The sequence below is a fragment of the Triturus cristatus genome, chromosome 1_2 (assembly GCF_964204655.1).
Source record: "Triturus cristatus chromosome 1_2, aTriCri1.1, whole genome shotgun sequence".
NCBI classification, from domain to species: domain Eukaryota; kingdom Metazoa; phylum Chordata; class Amphibia; order Caudata; family Salamandridae; genus Triturus; species Triturus cristatus.
The window spans coordinates 988,666,204-988,687,359 of NC_140580.1; the positions used below are offsets into that span (position 1 = coordinate 988,666,204).

The 21,156-nt window shown below is 43.6% G+C and overlaps 1 protein-coding gene across 1 annotated transcript in view; it reads right to left on the reverse strand.

Moving 5' to 3' along the window:
• Nucleotides 1–21,156, reverse strand: part of EDF1 (endothelial differentiation related factor 1) — a 37,229-nt gene that overhangs the window by 14,397 nt on the left and 1,676 nt on the right. The window contains exon 2 of the mRNA XM_085611044.1: nt 8,022–8,073. Within this exon, the coding sequence (XP_085467170.1) occupies nt 8,022–8,073 (52 nt within the window). The remainder of the gene's footprint in view (nt 1–8,021; nt 8,074–21,156) is intronic.

Sequence of the window (21,156 nt, forward strand, 5' to 3'; positions counted from 1 at the left end):
AGTAACATGGTCATTTGCAACGCCAATAGCTCTAACTTTCCCTAAGGCGAGACCGATTGCATTGCAAATGCTTGTTTACCTTTCCTACGCGCAGAGATGGCATTGAAACACTGTGCTGCAAAACCAGTGCTCCAAGCAGGTAACTTGTTCTCAAAGAATATTAACCGATCACAAAATGTATGCATGTTGTGTATGGACTTGCACGTGCTTCAATAAACACTTAAGCAAACATATGCATATATTACACATATTTAATGCCAAAGGTGTTAAATGTCAAGGCCTCAATGCCAGTGACTTAACTCTCAGTTTTCTAAAAGACCGTTGACAGGTATTTTCATCCTGCATGTTTGGATTTGAAATGTTTCCTGAATTAAGATAGTGGTAACGGCACCAACTCCATAAAACAAGCATTTGCAATGCAATAGGTCTCGCATTTATGCAGTTTGAGCTATTGACATTGTAAATGACAATGCCGTTTATTAATGTTTTGGTTTTCAAAGTATAAATAACAAGCATTTACAATGCAATGGTCTCGGCATTGGTAAAGTTAGAGCTATTGGCATTGCTCATGACATTATTTTTGTTTATGTTTTTGTTTTTAAAACATTTCAAGAAACGGCATTGTTATTTACAATGTCAATAGCTTAATCACTCTCCAATGCGAGACCTAGTGCATTTGCACCCACACACAGATTAAGCTATTGACATTGTAAATAACAATGCCGTTTCTTTACATGTTTTAAAAACGTAAACAAAAATAATGTTATGAGCAATTCCAATAGCTCTAACTTTAACAATGCCGAGACCGTTGCATTGTAAATGCTTGTTGATGTTTGTGGCACGGTTCACTTGCCAAATATTTTCATGGCTCTACTCATACCAGGGCTCTCAGAGCCGAGCCAGACTCTCGGCTCTGCCCGTGTACTTCTTGGCCACCTCTGATGATGGATGGTACAGGGTAATGGGTGAATGCTGCTGTGGGCACGTCGATATCCACCTAAGTTCTACACCCGTTCACATTTACATTTTTTGGATGTGTGTGAGGTGTTGTATCTAACACGGTGTTTTGAAGGCTTGGGTAGTCATTGGTGGTGGTAAGCGCTTTTGGAAACCATATGGCATGTTTGGACGGTTTCGTTTGTCTGCACTGAGCTCTGTCTAATGTGTCCTATAGAAGGTAATTTTAGTTTTGAGTATAGTTGATGAACCATTACAACTGTTTAAGATCTATCTGAGGTGCATGTGCACGTGGTTTGTTCTTTTAAAAGCGTACTGTGGGGCTGACTTGTAGAGCATCGCAAGGAAAGACATACAATGATCTTAAAAATAATATGGAGTGTAGACCGCCATGTACATTTAGAGATGACTTTGATGATGGGAAATGCCCGCTAATTCGTTATGTGGTATCAAGCTGCTAGGCATGGACGCCCAAGGCCCCTCAAAGTGCAGCCACTCTAGAGCCCTTTGTCCTTCTAGGTTCACTGTCTGTTGGACTGGTGCACGAAGTGAGCCCCACTCAGATGCCATATACCTGGAGATAACAACCCTCCTCCCAGGTGTCGTGTGTGGGAGAATAGTGCACCCTCATCTCTATTCTCGCCTCACAGGGCACTTTGTGCTTCAAAAGTGTAAAGTGTGCTGTAGAATGTCCTCAGTTGAAGAACCTCCAATCCAAAGTCACGTGGAGGGAGTTTGATTGTCTCGATCACTATCGTTCCTGGCAGATCACCAACGTCCAGTGCTGTATTCAGTGCGCATGCGCAGCATGTTTCCGGCACAAATTGGGGCGGGGACAGTGAGAGCTGACCGGTCCTTGTGAAGAATCCTACAGTTTTACATTGAAACTAATAATTTTGAGTTCACCTGAGGCATTTAGCATAGGAGTAAGAAAAGGCGCGCTCGTACTTCTTACTGTCATTTATTTTATGTCCATGGGAAAGGATCTGTGGGGTCTATTAGTGATTAGCACCTTAAGACTGGTTATATAGAAATTTTCTATAAATATATAATTTTACTAAAATTCTATTAAAGTGCCTCTGCTTAGCCTCAGGTCGGTGCCTTTCCTTTTGCTGTTTCGGTACTCTAAAACAGGCGGGTTTTAAATGTACTTGTGAAATGGGTGCATTTTACTAATTTGCTTTTAAATGTAGGAGATAAAATAGATTTCTAGGAGTGTAAATAATTTATAGAAAGCACTTAACTTTTAACATTTTTGTAAAGGGTTATTTCCTTGAATCAAAATGGATGCTCGTTATATCGACCTTCGGATAGATGAAAGGCCCAATCCTCTTTTCTCGAACTGATGCGCTAGCAGTTCTACATAGATCTCGGCATAAACTATTTAATTCACTATGCTAGTTTACAATGATATCTTCATTCAAAGTCTGCACTTTATGAAGCGTGCTATATATAATCTGGGTCACTGAAATGCTGGGATTTTGCGGCTGCAGCGTTTTCCACGTAATTATGCTTTTGCCACATAATTCATCACCTGCTGCATAATCTGCTGATTTAAAAAAAAAAAAACCTGTTTCTAGGCCAAACTGATCAGGTTACTAAAACGCCGCAACCCGTGTTGCTGCTCAGTGGAAGGCCCTTGCAAAGTATGACTGGTCGTCATTCGTTGCTTGTTGCTGTATTTGGGTGTCCGACTGGTTCTAATGATGTGAATGAAACCGTAAGTGTTAACATATATAAACAATGTAAAATATGTGAGGCAATACTTTTACAAAATGTGCCACAATATATTTTGCCTTTTATTGGCGCATAATTAAGTAATTCCCGACACATAGTTTGGTTGCCCCCTGTCGCATAATTTCCGTGGCCCTGGCACTTAACTGTTATCCAAATGCACATAAGTGTATGTTTAGCTTTGTAGCTCTTAGGATCAAACAACAAAGGAACAGCGCCCTCTAGAGGAGTGAAGTCGCAGGAGCGGTCTGATCTGAAACATCTGATAGGTGCGTTTCGAGGTGCACGCGCCCGTCAGATTTGAGGTATGTAGAGGCGCTGTGGACACCATTCTATATTTTGGAGGCCTAGACCCACTCAAAGGATCGGCAACTAGTGTCCACCTCGTGTTTTAGGGTGCTAAACTCATACCACTGCCTCTCCCGCCTATTCTATCTATATACAAGCCCGGGAGCACCGCTAACCATTGGGAAGGAAAGGCAGGGACATCGGTGACGGACAAACCGAGACCGTGCTGAGTGAGGAGCCTGCTTTGGTGAAAGTGGAAATGGAGGGAGGAAAGCTGTGTGAGGGGCTCGACGAAAGGTCCGATCTGTGACGAGAGAGGGGGTCTGTGTCTGGAAGAGTGTTAAGGCTGCTTCACTCTACTGAGTAATCCCGAAGAGAACTCACCATATTTTCCTGTTGAGGCACAAGTTACAAAAAATACCATAACCCGTAGCTACGCCATATCACTTAGGAGTAGCTTTCTCGTCCCCACCATTAAACCGAAAGGTTTGCGGTTTTTTTTCTTGCTGGATGAAAAGTGGTTGTTTCTTGTTTTGTGTCAGGTAAATTTTGAAACAGAAAATTGTGAACTTGGTGTTACATGCGAACCGAGTCCTGATAACGCCTGCTTGTTAATTGATAGAGATCGCCATGTTGGCTAAATGTTTTGCTGCCGAGTCAAAAACGGCGATATAAATTAAAGTGCAAACTTTGCCCATTCAGCAGGGCTCTTTGTGCTTGGGGTCAGGTGTGGGGGGCAGCGCCTTTGAGCACCGCTAACCATTGGGAAGGAAAGGCAGGGACATCGGTGACGGACAAACCGAGACCGTGCTGAGTGAGGAGCCTGCTTTGGTGAAAGTGGAAATGGAGGGAGGAAAGCTGTGTGAGGGGCTCGACGAAAGGTCCGATCTGTGACGAGAGAGGGGGTCTGTGTCTGGAAGAGTGTTAAGGCTGCTTCACTCTACTGAGTAATCCCGAAGAGAACTCACCATATTGTCCTGTTGAGGCACAAGTTACAAAAAATACCATAACCCGTAGCTACGCCATATCACTTAGGAGTAGCTTTCTCGTCCCCACCATTAAATCTGAAAGGTTTGCGGGTTTTTTTCTTGCTGGATGAAAAGTGGTTGTTTCTTGTTTTGTGTCAGGTAAATTTTGAAACAGAAAATTGTGAACTTGGTGTTACATGCGAACCGAGTCCTGATAACGCCTGCTTGTTTAATTGATAGAGATCGCCATGTTGGCTAAATGTTTTGCTGCCGAGTCAAAAACGGCGATATAAATTAAAGTGCAAACTTTGCCCATTCAGCAGGGCTCTTTGTGCTTGGGGTCAGGTGTGGGGGGCAGCGCCTTTGTGTGGATACCTTGGATGTGAGAGCGGAGACTCCGGGTTACGGAATGAGCACGGACGCTGCCCATGACGCGGGTCCGTCACCTCAGCGGCCAAGCACAGAGCTCCTGCCGTACAGTAGGAGATCAGGTGAGGGAGCAACGCCGGGACACCACCGCCTTTCTCCGAGGCACAGCAGAAAATGCCTCGGAGAAAGGGAGTGTCCTTTTCGGATTGGGGGGCGTGTTTTGCTGTTGTCTCCTCCCTGAGACTTCTCGCAAAAAACACGCCCCCCGATCCGAAAAGGACGGGGCATAATCGGAGTGACTGGACCTCTTCTCCAGTGGCTGGCCAGCATTTAAGAGGCCAGCCAATGGAGAACAGGAGAGAAAAGGGGCGGGTGCAAGCCCCTCTTCTCAAACTCATTAAATCTCGCGAGCGAGACTGCGCAAGCGCAGCCTTCGCTAGCCGAGACCTAAAAAGCATTGTCATTTACGATGCCAATTGCTTAAACCAGCGGAAATGCGAGACCTATTGCATTGCAAATGCTCATTTTCTTTTGTCTTAAGGACTCCTTGAGAGCGCATTTGTTTTTTAGCTGTCTCCCTAGTGTGCTTCTCCTTCCCACTCTGTGTTGCTCTCTTCCCCATGACCTTCACCCACCATCTGTTATGCGCTTGCCTCCGTATGCCTCTCACACCCCTCTCACCCCCCTCCCCAGGTTGCTTCCCTCACTCCAAGCTCCATGTTGATTTGCCTATTTGTCCCTCCCACCCCACCGAACTCCAAGCTGCTCTCTCTCTCACCCCCATTTGCTTTTCTCCATAAAGCCCCCACCCACTTACCCCTCTGCACCCCCGCCCTTCATGTTGCTTCCACTTCCAGGCAGTAATCAGTTTGAAACTGCACATATTTCAGCTTTTTATTCTGGTGAATCTGCACTTCAGTGAATTATTGGAGTATCAGTGGTAGGCAGTTTTTTTGGTTCAGTGCGGCATTCCTTTCTTGCGGGTAGAAATCTACGTTGAGGTGGCAGTAAATAAAAATGTGTTTTTGGATGGACAAGTGATCTTTGCTCCTGGCCTGATTCCGCATGAGTGAGTAAAAGGTCAGAGACTTATCGTGACATCTAGTCATGTGGTAATTAGAAACCGGGGTCGAAGTTGAAGGAATCTTTGTAAGGAGGATGCAGCTGTGGAATATGTGAACCCTCTGCAGCAGAGATGCATGTTGGTCCCGCTTGATATTGCCAAATGAGTGACATTTCACATACGTCGAAACACTGTGGCATATAGATGAACACTTTTGAAAGTGCCAACGGATGTGCCAAGTACATGAAACCCGGTTCTGTAGTAGTTTGCTAACATTTGCTAACATTTGTTAAGAAATACCATCGTATTGTTAGATGAAAGTGGTGTGCGCTGTGGCTTGTGATCAATGCTCACATTCACCAACGTGCAGGCAGTGACATCTTTGCTTAAATGTTCATTATGGTGAAGGAAACTTAATTCACATGGGCTCTTTTTTCTGAAACCCACATATTCCTTTTCAGAAAAAGTGCCCGTAGTTCTGTACCATAACTCAGTGCTCTGACCAGATGTGTAGACCGTAGTAACGCTGTTAACAAACAGCACCATAACTACGGACTCTGGCAGATTAGTTTGAAAACACAAACACACCGAACTGCAGTATCTGTGACCCAGTATGCGCCGTCTGCTTCGGGAAAAAAAATATTTGCCTCAATAAACAGAAAACCGGGCACATGCATCTCAGCAGCCCTGGCTTTGAAGCATGGAAGAAACAACTACAGCTCTTTAAGTTAATTTGCCGGAAGCAGCAATACGTGTGCAGCCTGCAATCAGTGGTTTAAATCCGAGAAGGTAGGACACAACCTTACATTTTACATTAATATAATTGTTTGAAGTATACAAATCTGTGTTTACGATAAATAGGTACTACCTCCACTTTTCTCGTTCTGTTTATTTGCTTCCCTGTGAAACGGGTCCAAAAAAATAAAAAAAGCTGTCGGCATTGTGCGAGCGCATGCACTGAATAACGAGGCTTGGCCCAAGGGACGTGGCAACAGGAGCACGCCGAGGTGCATTTTAAATAAGCTGTCGGTGTTGTGCGAGCGCACGTGCATATCACCTGTCCTGCGTGCGCGCAGACAGGGAGGGAGCGAGCCGAGCCCTACGCACATGAACATCTCATGTCCTTGCACGCCTGCTGTTTTATGCTAACATCTTCACTTGTACACGTTCACATGTCCGGTCTACTGGGCGTGTGCACCTATTCTGTCCCGCATCGCAAAGCAAGTCGGCAACAATAGATCTTGCCTACGCGAGCAGCGCTTTTGCGCTGCGTCGCTAGGCAAGACCTAAAAATAAATGAATCTACAATTGCTACAAAAATTACTTAACTGCTACAAGTACATGAATAGTTCCTGCCTGGTAAATTACTACAAAGTGTGTTGTGCTTGAATACCACCCCAACTCGGAAAACGAGCATTGGCTGGGTTTAATTGCCAATTCTTTCAACCGTAGCACATTTGAGAGCGACAAGGAACAGTCAGCAGAGACCCATACCTGTAAGGTAGTCCCTCAAGTTCAATTCAAACACTCAAGTCGAGGCGGAGTGTTACATTTAAAGAGATATTAGCATTATGTGAGATACCTACTCCACTGGGCAGAGCCAAGACAGGACGGAAAAAGTCTCAAGGGAAACGCTTAACAAGGCAGAACGAAGAAATATGGCTGAAAGCAGATCCAAAGCCCACTGTACAGTTAGCAATTGGTTAATTAGACAGCTGGGCGGTCAAAACCCATAATAAAAAAGTAAAAAAAGGGATGTTCCCTAAAATATTGAAACATTGTAGCAGAAAGTAAAATAGTTCAAAAGTGAATGGAAGGAAAAATATATTTTGTATGCCAATAGCAGCACATAATCTTGCCCTCGGTGAGGCGGGATCAAAGAACGCGAGTAGGGGGCAGCAGGGAGGAGCCTAAGAAACATCATGGTTCTTTTAGTTCTTCAAACCACACTAATGTTTCTATCACACTGCAAGGTTCCTTGGAACAGAGGAGAGTGGGACGAAACCATAATACTGCTTAGTGCTAGGTTAACAAGAATTAGTAAAGGTTTGCATCAGGCAGAACATACGAACATATAGAACTCTATTAACCAACAATTCAAAATATGCTTAATGCGAAAGACACTTTTGCGTCAGCTGCTGTACTTTCGTACTGGGCAGGGCAATAGCATGTTCAAATTCAATTTCCAATTATATAAATTGTGCAATCAGTACATACCAGTCATAACCGGATGGCACAAGCTGCCAATGCAGGCCAACTTATCTGCAAGTGATGCCCTGCCAGATCTGGGTACTATCTAGATGAGACTATTTTTAGATTGTTTTCACCAGCTAAAGCAGGGGAGCGCACACCCACACACAAACTTGACTGAGCTATGCTTTGCATTTTGGATCTGGACAAAATAGAACAATAAAATAGATATATAATGAATAAGAGCACCTCTCACAAAACAGTAATTTAATTTAAGGAACAGTCTTTCACAACAAAATTTACAGCATTTTTAGTACCAAGGTTCAGTAACACGAATGGCACAATTTGATGTTCTTCATTTACAGCACAAGGTGGAATAACTGTATTGTTTCAATCCTGATATGATACAGATAAGCTCAGAACCAAGTCTATAGAAGATCCATGCTACTCACATTTTTTGGATGTTTCCACCTCCTCGCCTCTTCTTTGTGCTGAGGCAATTGCCTAAATGGCAAAGGAAAAAAATAAAAAACTGAGGCAAGAGTTGTTGCATCATCAAATATACAATGCTAGTTAGTACATTGTGTTTCACTTCTTGTCACAATCTTCGTGAAACTATTTCATTCCTTTCATACATGCACCATGTATCTCTACATTTGTTACTTTGCTTGTGTTTCAAAGCTTTCTAATAAAGGGCGTGAGTGCTATCCAGCTCTATGAAATACGTGTTCGTTGGTATACACCAGACTTCCATACAGTGCAGCAGTAATTAAGCGCTTCAATTTTCCACGCAACAATAAACCACAATTTGCTCGGACAATGCCAATGGATCAAATTCTATACAAACTCCAACTTTACATAAAGGCCAAGTTTGAAAGATCAGATACGTCATTGTACACTGCCTCTCACTTTACGATGATTTAATTGCACCACCAGGGTACCTTGCAAAAATTAACATAACAGATACACCAAGATATTATACATTTCAGGAAAACGAATGGTTAATGTAGTCTGCTGCAGTCACTATCTTCACACACGATCAGTATATGAAAAAAAAAGAAAATCTGTGTGCCCATTATACATTAATTCAGAAGATTTTTGTATTTAATCCAGTCCTCAACAGTTCAATTTTCCAGCGAATTGTTGAGGATAAATGTGAAGAGTTGATTGAGCCTTGAAAATACAAATATGAATATGCGTTTTTCAGGGTAATTTTTTCCTCACTGAGAAATATTTGATGCAAACGCTTGAATGTTGCATTGATTGAAATTCTAAATTGGCCCGAGCTCTTCAGTACTTCATTAGAGATGAAAATATGCCTCATTTATTACAAGGGTTTCAATACTGTACCCTGAGCTCAAAGACTGGATACAGTACAGATATGGGTGAACCGACTGCTAGCATGATGTGTTTAACTAAAAGCACATTAAGGTTGGGTGTAAAGGTAGTGTTGTGTACCCACCATTTAAAAGCGTATACAATGTCACTTCCTCTGTGCAGAAGGCCTTCAGCTAAGCAAGCCAACTAAATGTTGGTAAGTAAATATGTGGGGTGCACAGACTATACACACCAGTGCAAGAGACCGCGACTGTACAGGCCAGCAGATAAGCTGTGTTGACGCATGCCAGCGCAGGAGATGTGGCTTAGCAGGCCAGTACAGGCAGGAGATAGGAATATGCAGACCAGTGCAGGAGATGCAACCATACAGGCCAGTACATAAAATGTACTAACGCATGCATGCCAGTGCACATGTGAGTGTGCAGTACAGGAGATGTGAATATACAGATCTGTACAAGATATGTGCTTATGCATGCAAGTGCAAGAGAAGTCCTTATGCATGACAGTGCAGCAGCTGTGCAAAGCCCCAGTACACATAGGAGCAAGCCGGATCTGTGCTTACCTAGGTGCACTGAGCCATGCCTAGGTCAGTCTGTGAGAAATCAAGTCCCCACAGGAGTCTGGGAGGCGGCCGCGTCCATCACGCTTTATGTAGGGTGTAGAATATGCCACTTAGTATGTAGTATAGCAGCGCGGGCTGCTGTCCAAAATGGATTCAAGTAAAACAGTGGGGAGGATGTGGCACTGAGGTCAGAGATAACAATGTTGCTACTGAGGAACAGGTTTGAGTCTCGGCGTCTGCTCAACATCTTGTGATTCTGGTCAAACATTTAATCTACCAATAAAAACAAAAACCTCCAAATGAAAGCGTCCGTGTGAGATGTAAATGGTGCTCATGTAAAGAACTCCAATACCCTCGGTGGAGTTTGCACTAAATAAAAGTGCCAATAAAAATGTATTAAATTATAATAAAATAAGGAGGTTAAAAGGACACGAGGCAGGAGGGTGGAAGACACGAGGGAGGTGGCTGAAGCGGGGGGGGGGGGGGTAAACCAACAAAGAGCAGGGAGTTGGACGTGATGGGTTAAAGGCAGGGGGGATCCGTTCAAAACAACAACGGCTGGCAGGGGGTGGCGGGTTAACACGCCGTGGAGGAGAGAACACAGCTGCAAATGCACCCTTTTGAACTGCTCGCCAAGTGTACCTGTGTAATGTAAGTGGTGCTCACGTAAAGCACTCCAATCCCTTTGGGTTGGGTATGCACTACATAAATGCACTCCCCAAAAACTAAAAAAGACAAGGTGGTGCTGGAAGACGATGGAGTACAAACGCATGCACTCATATTGAGTGCGGGGAAGTACATTTAAAAAACTTTTTTTTTTTTTTATAAAGTACCTTGGAAGGGCGTGGCCAATGGAAGGACACTGGCCGCCAGCCAGAACCTGCACTTGGTCCAAGCTCCAGATAACAGCCAAGGCAGTAGGAAGTGGAAGCTGATGATGGGACCCTGATGCATCTGAACAGTGCAAAGCAAGAAAATGAGAATGACTGCGAAGCCTACGAATTTTATTTAATGGGCTGTAAGCCCCTCAAGATTTTTAATTTTTTTTTTTTTTTTTATTACAAGAGATTTCGCAATCGCTGTGCAGGCGAAACCTAAAGAGCCTACTGCATGACATCTCAAGTAAATAATATAGATGACTAGTTGCATGTGGTTAAGAAACATAACAGCTGTCTGAGGAAATATTAAAATTTAAAAGGAAATGATTGCCACTCACTTTCCACGTGACTGTGTACTAGAACATATGCTCCTCCTTTTTTTGCGCCTGCAGCAGTTCAGTGAGCAAAGGATTGCCACTTAATTTCCACATGACTATGTACTGGAACAAATGCTCATGCTTTTTAGTGTCTGCAGCAGTTCAGTGAGCAGATTTATGGGCCTTTGGAAGAAGAGACAGTTTCGGGTCACTTTTACCCCTCCCACCCTATCATCACCCCTTCCCCAACCCAGGCCATACCTGCGGTCTGTGCGCCATGGCCTCAAGTTTTATTCAACATGTGTAGAGCAGGAGCAAAAAGAAAATCATCATAGTCTGTTTTTTAGTCCAACCCGGCAAAAAGATACCTGCTGCTGTGCTTTTATGAACAAGTTCTAAGGGATGAGAGAAACATGGAGAATTCGGTGGGGCAGAGATGAAAGAGAGAACAAGAACATAGGGAGAGTACAAGTGCTTCCATAGAGTGCTCCAAGTAAATAAAAGCGGTTTCCAGATGTAAGTTGTGGAAGGATACAAGTCAACCAATCAAAAAGATGGAAAGAATACATGCTCCAGCGATGGGGCCAACAAGATGAGGAAGGAAAGCCACCGAGTAAGAAAGGGACAAGAAATCAAATTAATTGTAAACAATTGGTCAGCCCAGAGTCCACTAAGTTTTGGTATGGTGCACAAAGGAGCTTTAGACAATGGATAGCTAAATGTGGTCGGTAGACGAGATTGGAAAAAGAAGCAAAAACCAAACCACACCTCCACTACAATTTAAGGAAGCCTGGTGGAAGAAATGCAAGGCTGGTTTTGGAGGAAGAGCAGAGCACAGGAGATCCTTATGAAGGTCACATTTCTGAGCGGTATCATGTGTAAACCTCGGGAAGGACACCCAGTGGAGTTAATACTGTTGGTACTCAGCAGCCTTCGATAAAATATTCACACGAATTTGATCGACTGATTGGCAGACGTCGGCATGAGAGGAACTGCTCTCTACTGGTTCACTTCATTGCTTTCATATAGGAGTCAAGTGCTCCCTATTTAGATGCAAGCCCAGCATTGTTAGGTACTGGGTGCTTCAAGGATCATCTTTGTCATGCATCCTTTTCAATGTTCATCTTTGCCCCCTTTTGGAATGCTCATCTTAGGCCGATGATACTCCGCTTCTTTTTACCTGTGAATGCTTGGATGTGTTAAGTTAAAGCCTTCTTTAACCCTTGTATGTTGGCAATTTATATGAGGACGAGCAACAACTTGCTCAAAGTGAATTCTGCAAAACAGGAGACTTTACCATTGACCAAGACTCAATGGAACATGAACAGTGTTCTTCCAGCCTGGGAATTTCCCCTGTGCCATTTAATGTTGTAAAAAAATATTGGCTTTAAATTAAAGATTATCCTGTGAGCCTCATATAAACTCAATTCCGAGTTTGAAGAAAACGTAAGGTTATCTCTCGAGAATTTAAAGCAAAGGTGGTTGCAGCCACAATTCTCTCTATGCTGGACGATGCCAACGTTTGGGTGCTGGGACTTTTTTTGTTGTTTTTTTAATCAACCTCCTGGCCAAGTTACATATGTTTCAAAATTCAGCAGTATGCCTTGTAGATGGACAGTGTAAAGTTTCACTAAGAAAGAAGGCAATTGCACTGGCTACTAGTAAAACAAAAGATCCTTTTAAAGTGTCTCTGTCTGCTCCACTGAGACAGACCATAGGAAAGCACATGCGTTCTGTTTCCAAAGTTCTGACAACTGTCGCTTGTTTCAGGCAAAGCCGACTCAAAGGGGAAACAATTAGTGCTTTTAGCATCCAAGGCCTGGAATTACCTACCTGCAGGTATTCGATGCATACAGCCTTAGAGAAAAAATATCCTATCTTTTGTTTTTAATTATTTCATGTTAAAACAAAAAGTATCACTGTTAAAAGCCTCGTTTTTCATTCACCTCACAAGAGTACTTTTCATCGAGCACCAAGATACATGCTAGCTAGACGTCGCATTTTAAGATGCCTAATTCCATACCTGTGAATTCAAGAAGCAGAAGAGAAAGACACCGCTAATAAAAATGGCAATCAATTAGATCACTGACAAGTGCTATAGTAAGAGCTACCCGACACCCCCGAGAGGATCTGGTATAATTATCTTTTTGGAAAAAAGAGGGTTTCCTCAAATGGCATTATTTAAGTTTCTTAGGTTTTCCGCCTATAAATTCACCAGCATTTAAATCTCTCAGCACAGATCAATTTATTATTTATAAAATGGAATGATCTACCCTTGGGACTTATACCCTATTAAACCATTCGTCTGATTAGATGAAAACATTTTCTTTGGGGATCAAATGTGCTTAGAGATACAATGACCAACAGCTGTTTGCACAGTGCTGGCTCTTTTATGGACTGGCAACAGCATTCACACATCCATAGGCCGTGAAAGAAGCACGTGATATCAGTAAATAAACAATGTCATGTAACAAGGTAGGTTGTGCAACAGGGGTGGAGGCGGCAGGGTGAGGCAGAGGAGTGAGTAGGAAACTCTGGATCGCTTCCACTGAGGTCAGTCCCAGTGCTTCCGGCTGCACACTAGTGGTTTCTGCTTCTGGGTTCGTTCTATCACGAACTGCTTCAGTGGTTCTTACTCCTTCCTTGTTAATTTCAGGCTCATTTTTAAAGTCAACCAGCACACACCTTGCTCAGTATGTTGTATTTCTACTTTCTACATAGTACTTTGTCATCCCCTCTTCAGAGAGAAGGCATCTCTACCACCTTGCTAAGGGAGGGGACGTTTCAGTCCAGATAGATGGGTTAAAATACACCCAAAGTATACTACACGTCACCAAAGAGTTCCGTGGGTATACAGAGACACGAGGGTCAAGGCCGAGTGTCTTCACAAAGTCATGGAACGTCACTGTGTTTAGTAATATCCTCAATGTAGTTAGTGGTCCCTTATAATACAGGATGCCTCAAATTCTGGATTTTGAGTAAAACTGCTAATCAAAAAAGATACTACATATATAGCTAAAATCAAAAGGATGAAACACTTTTCAGCATTTTGGATTAATGTGTTGAAAAGTTTGTTTCGCTGAACATTCTTGAAACTTTGATCAGCGGTGTAATAATAAATTACACTAATTTCTATTGAAAGGTTCCAGAAACAGAAAACCTGGATTTTTTTTTTTTTTAACACCCATATGCACAGGGAGGCTTTAAATTGTGCACTGCTGTTTGGCAGAACAATTTTTACACACTGGCATGGGTGTTATTTAAATCGCTGGAAAACTGTGGATTGGCATGATTTTTAGGTCAAAGCCTACCAGACAGCACAGCAGTCTGGTTTGCTCAAGACTTCCTGGAAACATTCTAAAAGATTCCCTGGGAAATCATTCCGCCAATTGGCTTTGTAGCTCACAATTGCTTTCTATGTGTTGACTATATTTGTTTTAGGCTGCCCAGCATGTCTTTGTTTCTCCCGTGGAGCATAGCCTGTTTACCACCTCTCTGGCGGACTCCTTGTATTCTTCCTCAAGTGCTCGTTTCTGTAAACAGGTCTTTAACTTGTGTTCTTATCCTATCATATTTGCTGTGCACTTAAAGACAGAAACCAAATGTCAAGCTCTGTCTTCTGAGGGAGCTTGGTGTTTCCTTTGCTTGCTCAGACCTAAAATTGAGAGGATTTATGCAACATTCTTGTTGGATTATTGGGTTGTGAAAGGAAAATCTTTTTTCTAGAAAACAACATTTTTTAAGTGTCTGTAAATGAACTGTGCAAATATTTAAAAATATATCAGAATTAGGAAAGCAAATTGAAGCACTTTTTTGTAATTCTATAGTGTTGTGGAGACTTATTTTTATCATGATCAAAACAAATCAATGCACTAGGTGATACTATTTCCACACATCAAATTTGTGTGATGTATAGCTTTATCAGTAAAACCTGTATATCTGGGCAAATGTAATGGTCATTTCATTTCGATTGAAATGTGTTGTCTGTAAAGGCAGTGGACTACCACACCATGCATATTCCACACTACACCAACCACTCCACGACACCCCATAACAATCTACTCCACTCCAGCCTACTCCACTCTTCGCCCGCCTGCCCGCCGGACTACTAGCTTGTCAACTCACTTTCAGTAACTGAGAAACAAAGGTAGAACACAGCCTTGTAATGTTCCATTAACTTGCAATAAAAACAAGCATTGGCATAACTAATAGGTCTCGCCTTTGGGGCGTTTTAAGTGTTTAGATAGAGCCATTGGCTTTGTTAATGTTTTTAATATGTGTTGTAGAGCATTGTGAATGTTGTCCAGCGAAGGCCTATGGAAATAAGCAAGGAGGTATGTATACTGCACGTTGAGGACAGATCTGCTTCGAAGCGCTTGTGCGTTTTCCTGTAAAGACTGGACTCCCGAAGACAGACAAACAGAATTCCCAACATGGAAATTGGGATGGTTTCCTGGCAGGCCTTTAATTGTGAAAATGCAATAGGGCTGGGGAGAACAGCGAAGTCAGCACAGTACATCTCAGGGCAGGATATAAACCCCGAACTCTGACTTGCTCTGCCTCAGCCCCGTCAGCCTTTCAGAAGCAATGCCCTGGCATGATTTGCCTAGAACCCCTGTATCCACCGACAACTTTCACTGTGAAACAAAATGTGTTTTTGTACAGCAGCAGCACGCTAGGTCTGAAACTGGTGTTCACGCCTTTCCTCCTTTTAAAACTCAGGATAAAAGTGTGAGCGAGCCTGTGGCGCGATAGAGCTGTATTTGGCCCCAGAGGCCCCCCAACCTTAGGTATGGGAGCACAGATCTAGAAAACAGGAGAGGACAAGCAAGAACAATACCTGGTATCAACAGAACTATATCCGAGGTCATAAGATCCCAGCTCGATAATAGGCGCAATGTTCTTTCATTCATGAAAATCGAGTTCCAATGATTAGCGCGGCCTGCTGAGGCCGGTGCCCCGCGGCATGCTTGGTAATGCATTCATGGGAGGCAGATTAAAATACATAATAAGCATGGGATTCTCGTTGAAATCCCTGGGAGTAAAGAGCGGGCATGCACTGTTGTGGAAGCAGTAAGGTGGTGTGGGAATGGGGAGATTAAGAGCGGCACAGCGGGTGCCGAAAAAGGCAGCGCTGATGAAGGTTTCGTGGCAGGGAAATTAGCAGAGGCAGGCAAATGTAAACAAGTGCAGCCGCGAAAGTGATAGCGACCGTGCTAATTTGAAACATGATCCACAACAGATGGCACCCTGCGCGCCGCTGCTCACTCCCGCAAGCTGGATGACGTGGGAGTAAACATTTACTGAAAAAGGTGGTACATACACCCGCCTTTGGCCAATTGCGTGCTTTCATTTTTGAAAGCCACACGCAAAGGTCAATACAACGTGTGGAAAATCTAAAGCCACACGCACGAGTTTTCAGAAAGTCTGGAGTGATTCCAAGAGGCCTTCTCCTAGAGCAGCACATGCACGCTGCGCTAGGCTCGACCTAAAAATAAGGGAGTAATGGACAGGCCTGTGTGGCTCAGTACAGGTATCCATATATTATAGACTTGTAAGGAAAGGTTGTAATGATGTGCGCCCGCCCCTGAATCAGCATAGATCAGCAGATGTGTTGATAGGGTATGGGCTGTCATATGGTGAAGCGACATGGATAATGTTCAGTGTTGTGCATTGGTCAAAAAGAGGAGTTTAGAGATTGGCTTAGCACCGGGCGTGGCGTTTCCTTTGTATACAAGTGGTTTTGTGTAAATGTGTAATGCAATAGGCAACACTTGGCACCCATGTACTGCATAACTGTCCTCAACACCCGCTCATTCCCCAAACATGCCACCGAGCTCTGGGACCTGCTGCATAACAATGCCCTGGACCTACTTTTTCCTCAAGGAAACCTAGCTGAACCCTGCATTGGCACCAGACATCGCAAATCCCCCTAGCCCCCGTAACAAGATTGCCACACAAGACAGACTTCACGATTCTGAGGCAAAATCACCACCATCCACAAGAATGCCCCTCAGCTGCACCACCTCCATGTTCACATCATCCTCCAACATGGAACATCTGTCATTCAAGCTTCACACCACAGCCATCATCTTATGCGGCACTCATCTACAGGCCACTGGAACCATGCACCAAATGCACCGAGACCATCACGGACTTCGATGCACCACTTGTTCTCGACACTAGCAATTATATCCTACTCAAAGACCTTAACTTCCACCTTGAAGACAGCGCCAACTAACTCAAAAGTACTCATTGAAGACCTTGGAAGCCTGGGCCTCACTCAAGGAGTAAAGAGACCTACCAACATGGGCAGACACCTCCTTGAACCTATTTTCACCACCTCGGAGAACAGATCTTTCCTGAAGTTTAGCTTATTGACTCAGATCATGCCATCAAGTTCAACATCCCCTCCACAACATACAAGCACTACTGCCAGACCAGCCCATTGGAACAGCAACACTGACAAGGGCTGGAACACCACTATCAACACCCATCGACTCGAAAACAGCAACAGCCTCCATAAAGCCAAAGAATTTCAACAACTGGTTCACCTGGGCTGTCTCTCTGGGACCCTTCAAACCAAGCAATACAACAAGCTCTAAACCTCAGGCCAACTGGTACATGGAGGAACTAAGACTACCAAAAGTCCACTGCAAACCAATGGAGCGAGAATGAGCTAAGACAATGCAGACAGGAGATAGGGCAAATTTGAACTAAGACGCTACCACCAAACACGCTGCTATGTCAGAATACATTAATGCCAGCGCCAACAGAAATAAAGAAATCTTTGCTATTGTGAAGGATTTTACCTAGTCAGCGGCTGTCTCCAACTCGATCAACCCCTTGCAGGACCTCTGCAACAATCTCTCAATTCTTCAGCAACAAAATCACCAGCTACCGGACTAGACAGACCTTGACAAATGCCTTCCATTCTTATTTAAAGAATGCTAACCACATGGCCCATCATCACCCCAGAAGAAACTGCTGCCACCATGAGGTCCATCCACTCAAGGGCCCCATCAGATCCCTGCTACCACCACGCCAACTTCAGGGGAGTGCAACCCATCAGAGTCATGCTCACACCCATCCTGAGCCCCTCCGCGACTTTCCCAGATGCTTGGAAATAAGTAACTGTTCACACATGGCTGAAGAAACCCTCCGCGAGCTCAAGAGACAGCTCACTGAATACCTCAGTGACTACCAACCCCCTTGAAATCACCCAGTCGGGTTTCAGACACAACCACAGCACGGAAACTGCTGTCATTGTCGCAGCAGATAATATTTGCATGAATCTGGATGGAGGAGACACAGCAGCTCTCATCCTCCGGGACCTCTTCTCAGCATCCGACAAGTTCTCACACCCTATCCTCATCTAATGCCTACATGAACTCTAAAGCCAATGCCACGCACTTTACATGGATCTGCTCCTTCCTGACGGAAGGGCCCAGTCAATCAGCTTGGCACTGTACACCTCATATGACTGTGACTGTCATCTGCAGAGTTCCGCTAGGATCCTCCCTTAGCCCAACTCACTTCAACACATACACACTACCTCTAGCCAGCATCATCAGATCTCATGACCAACATCCTCTCCAACATAGACGACAACTCATTCTCTCTCTCACGGACAATACGCCAAGTTTATGGATCGAGTTCAATGTCTGCATGACTGAAATCACCCACTGTATAGGGACCAGGTCTGAAACGGAGCATCAACAAGACTGAAATAGTGATCTTTCGGAAGAGCACTTCAGTCCGAGACTGCACCTGATGGCCTACAAAGCTAGGATTGACACCCACGTCAAGAACCTCTGAGTCATCAATAGCAAATTCGACATGACCGCACAAGTCAACAACGCCACCGCCTCATGCTTGAATACCGTAAAGATGCTGAGGAAGATTTTGAAATGGCTCCCAATCAGCACCCAGAAACCGCCATACACACCCTTGTCACAAGGTAGCTGGACTACGGAAACACTCTCTGCCGGGATCAACAACAATTACAAAATAAATAAATAAAAATAAAAAAAATCACCAGATGGTTTCAGACCATTCAGAACTTGGCTGCCAAAGCACTCTCAATCTTTCATGTCGCACTCATATCACACCACACCTGAAGGAGCTTCACTGGGCCCAGTACATAGAAGAGCACAATTCAAACGCCTCACCCATACTTTCAGGGCATTCTATAACACTGACCCAGCATACCTCAAAAATTGTATTCACTTTCACAAACCTTCTAGACATCTTCGCTCTTCTGGACCTCTACTTGCACACATCCTATGCAGAAGGGGAAAATAAAAATCTAGAAGTTGAGCCTTCTACAATGCTCCTAAAGATAAAAAACGACCTACAACTACATACAAGAGCCTCCTCCTCTTACCTTCTTGCAGAATTCAAGAAGAGTAGTCCCACCAGGGCCTAAATTTGGCTACAATCCTTCCTGCTCAGCACCAGGATACCCTCCCAGGTGATAGTGAGATCTACAAATCTCACTAACATAACCTAATGCAAATGCAGATGCAGATAAAACATGCATGCACCAACCATGTGTTCAACACAGGATCATACATACCTTTGTGCACGCCTCACTATGTTCTCTGAATTCAGCCCACTGCCAAGGCGCATCTTGCCATCATTCCTGACCCATGCCATCTGAATTAACCCTTGGATGCTCATAACCATCCCTCCAACAGGCACCTTGACGTCATGAAAACAATATTACACCTTCCCACATTTGGTATATCTTTTTTCCTCCTTCTACGCTTAGTTGCGGCCTCCTGTATATCTGCCATTGGACACAATTCGGCCAGGTACTCATTTTGTGCGATTTATTGAAACTATTAGTTTAAGGTCATTATTGAAGTTACACATATTTAGGGCAGCAAATGAGCGCTGGTAGTACAATAGGTGTGTGGTGCAAAGGCATTGTTGAATCAGCAAAATGTAATGACAGTATATGTACGTCACTTAATTTCAGGAGAAAAGGGCCTAGCCAGAGTAATAGTTGGTATCAAAACATTTGTATACAAATTAAAAAGTTGGGAAGGGGGCAATATGCGCCCATGTTTTAAGCCAGGTACTCGTCACGGCCAACCTTCTCAAATCCAACATGGCAGATGTGAAATCAAACTTAAGCACCAACTCAAACCCCAAGCTCCCTAGAACAAAGAGCTTGCAACAGTAGTTTGTCCATAAGACTCAAGCAGCCACACGAATGCTGCATATGCATGCTAAACAAATATAGCTGACGTTTGTGATACCAAATATAAACTAATACCATTTTAAATGTGGTTATCTATAACGAATCGCAACTCAAGACACTCATCACATCAATTAATCAATCAATTAATTAATCTAGCAATTGCTTTCTGGGTCTGTGATTCAATCAATGTAGGGTTGGGACTAGGGCTAGGATTTCTATTGAAAGTAGGGACTAGGGCTTCTTGTGCCATTGGTTGCTTGGGTTAGGAATACTGGTAGGGCTAGGGCCTCTATTGGACGTAGAGATCAGGGTTTTTTTTAATTATTGGTTGCTTGGACTGGTGCTAAGATTGGCTGAAAGATCCTGGTCTCCTACTGGTTCCAGATTTTAGGGACAGTGTTGTGATTAGATAGTGTTAGGGCTAGGGTTCCCATTGGCTGGAGGGGTCACCTGATTACTAGGGCTATAAAAGGCCAGGGTTAGGGCGTCGAGGCTAAGGGCGGACAGGACAAGGGCAGTTGCCTGTTTGAGCCTGGTCAGGACCAAGGCCAGAAATGCTGCCCAAGTTCACATTTAGTAATACCCACCCATAATTTATTTTCACTATAGATATGTACCTATCTTTGTGTATTGCTTTGTATAAACATGTAGATTAATTATGGTGTAAAAAGAAAAAAAAACTTACAAAAAAAACATCTATGTACCTCCATGTACTTGGATCTGTGTGTCTTACTTTTCTCCTGAAAAAGCATATCCAATACACTAACCTATTTCTCAGCCAGTACCTGTATCAATATCTTTAATCTACATATACTTACCTCCTTTTTGCATCTATATACTTACAATGCACTTATGAATCTATATATTTATCACTTTCTTATAATTTGGCATTTCCAATGCACTACCCTATTTCTCAGCCTATCCTCTCTCTCAATATATCTTCTAGCCCAACTTTGACTCATCTCAAACTACTTTCTACTACTCTTTCCAAAGCACTACCCTATCTCTCAACCTATACAACTATCAATATATCCTCTACATCCACGCTCATTTATCCCATACCAATATGATCCCCAAAATAACCCTTTCTAGACTCTCTCCTCCTTGCATCATCTGACACCTCTTTTACTATACCGATCCCCCAAAACAAACCTCTAAACTCTTCCCTCTGACTCTTCCCCTCCAAAAACCCTTTAGATTCATCCAAAAGCCGCCTCCTACTGCTATGACCTAATAAAAAAAAAATCCTTCACTCTTCTATCCCTCCACTATCCTTTTCAATCA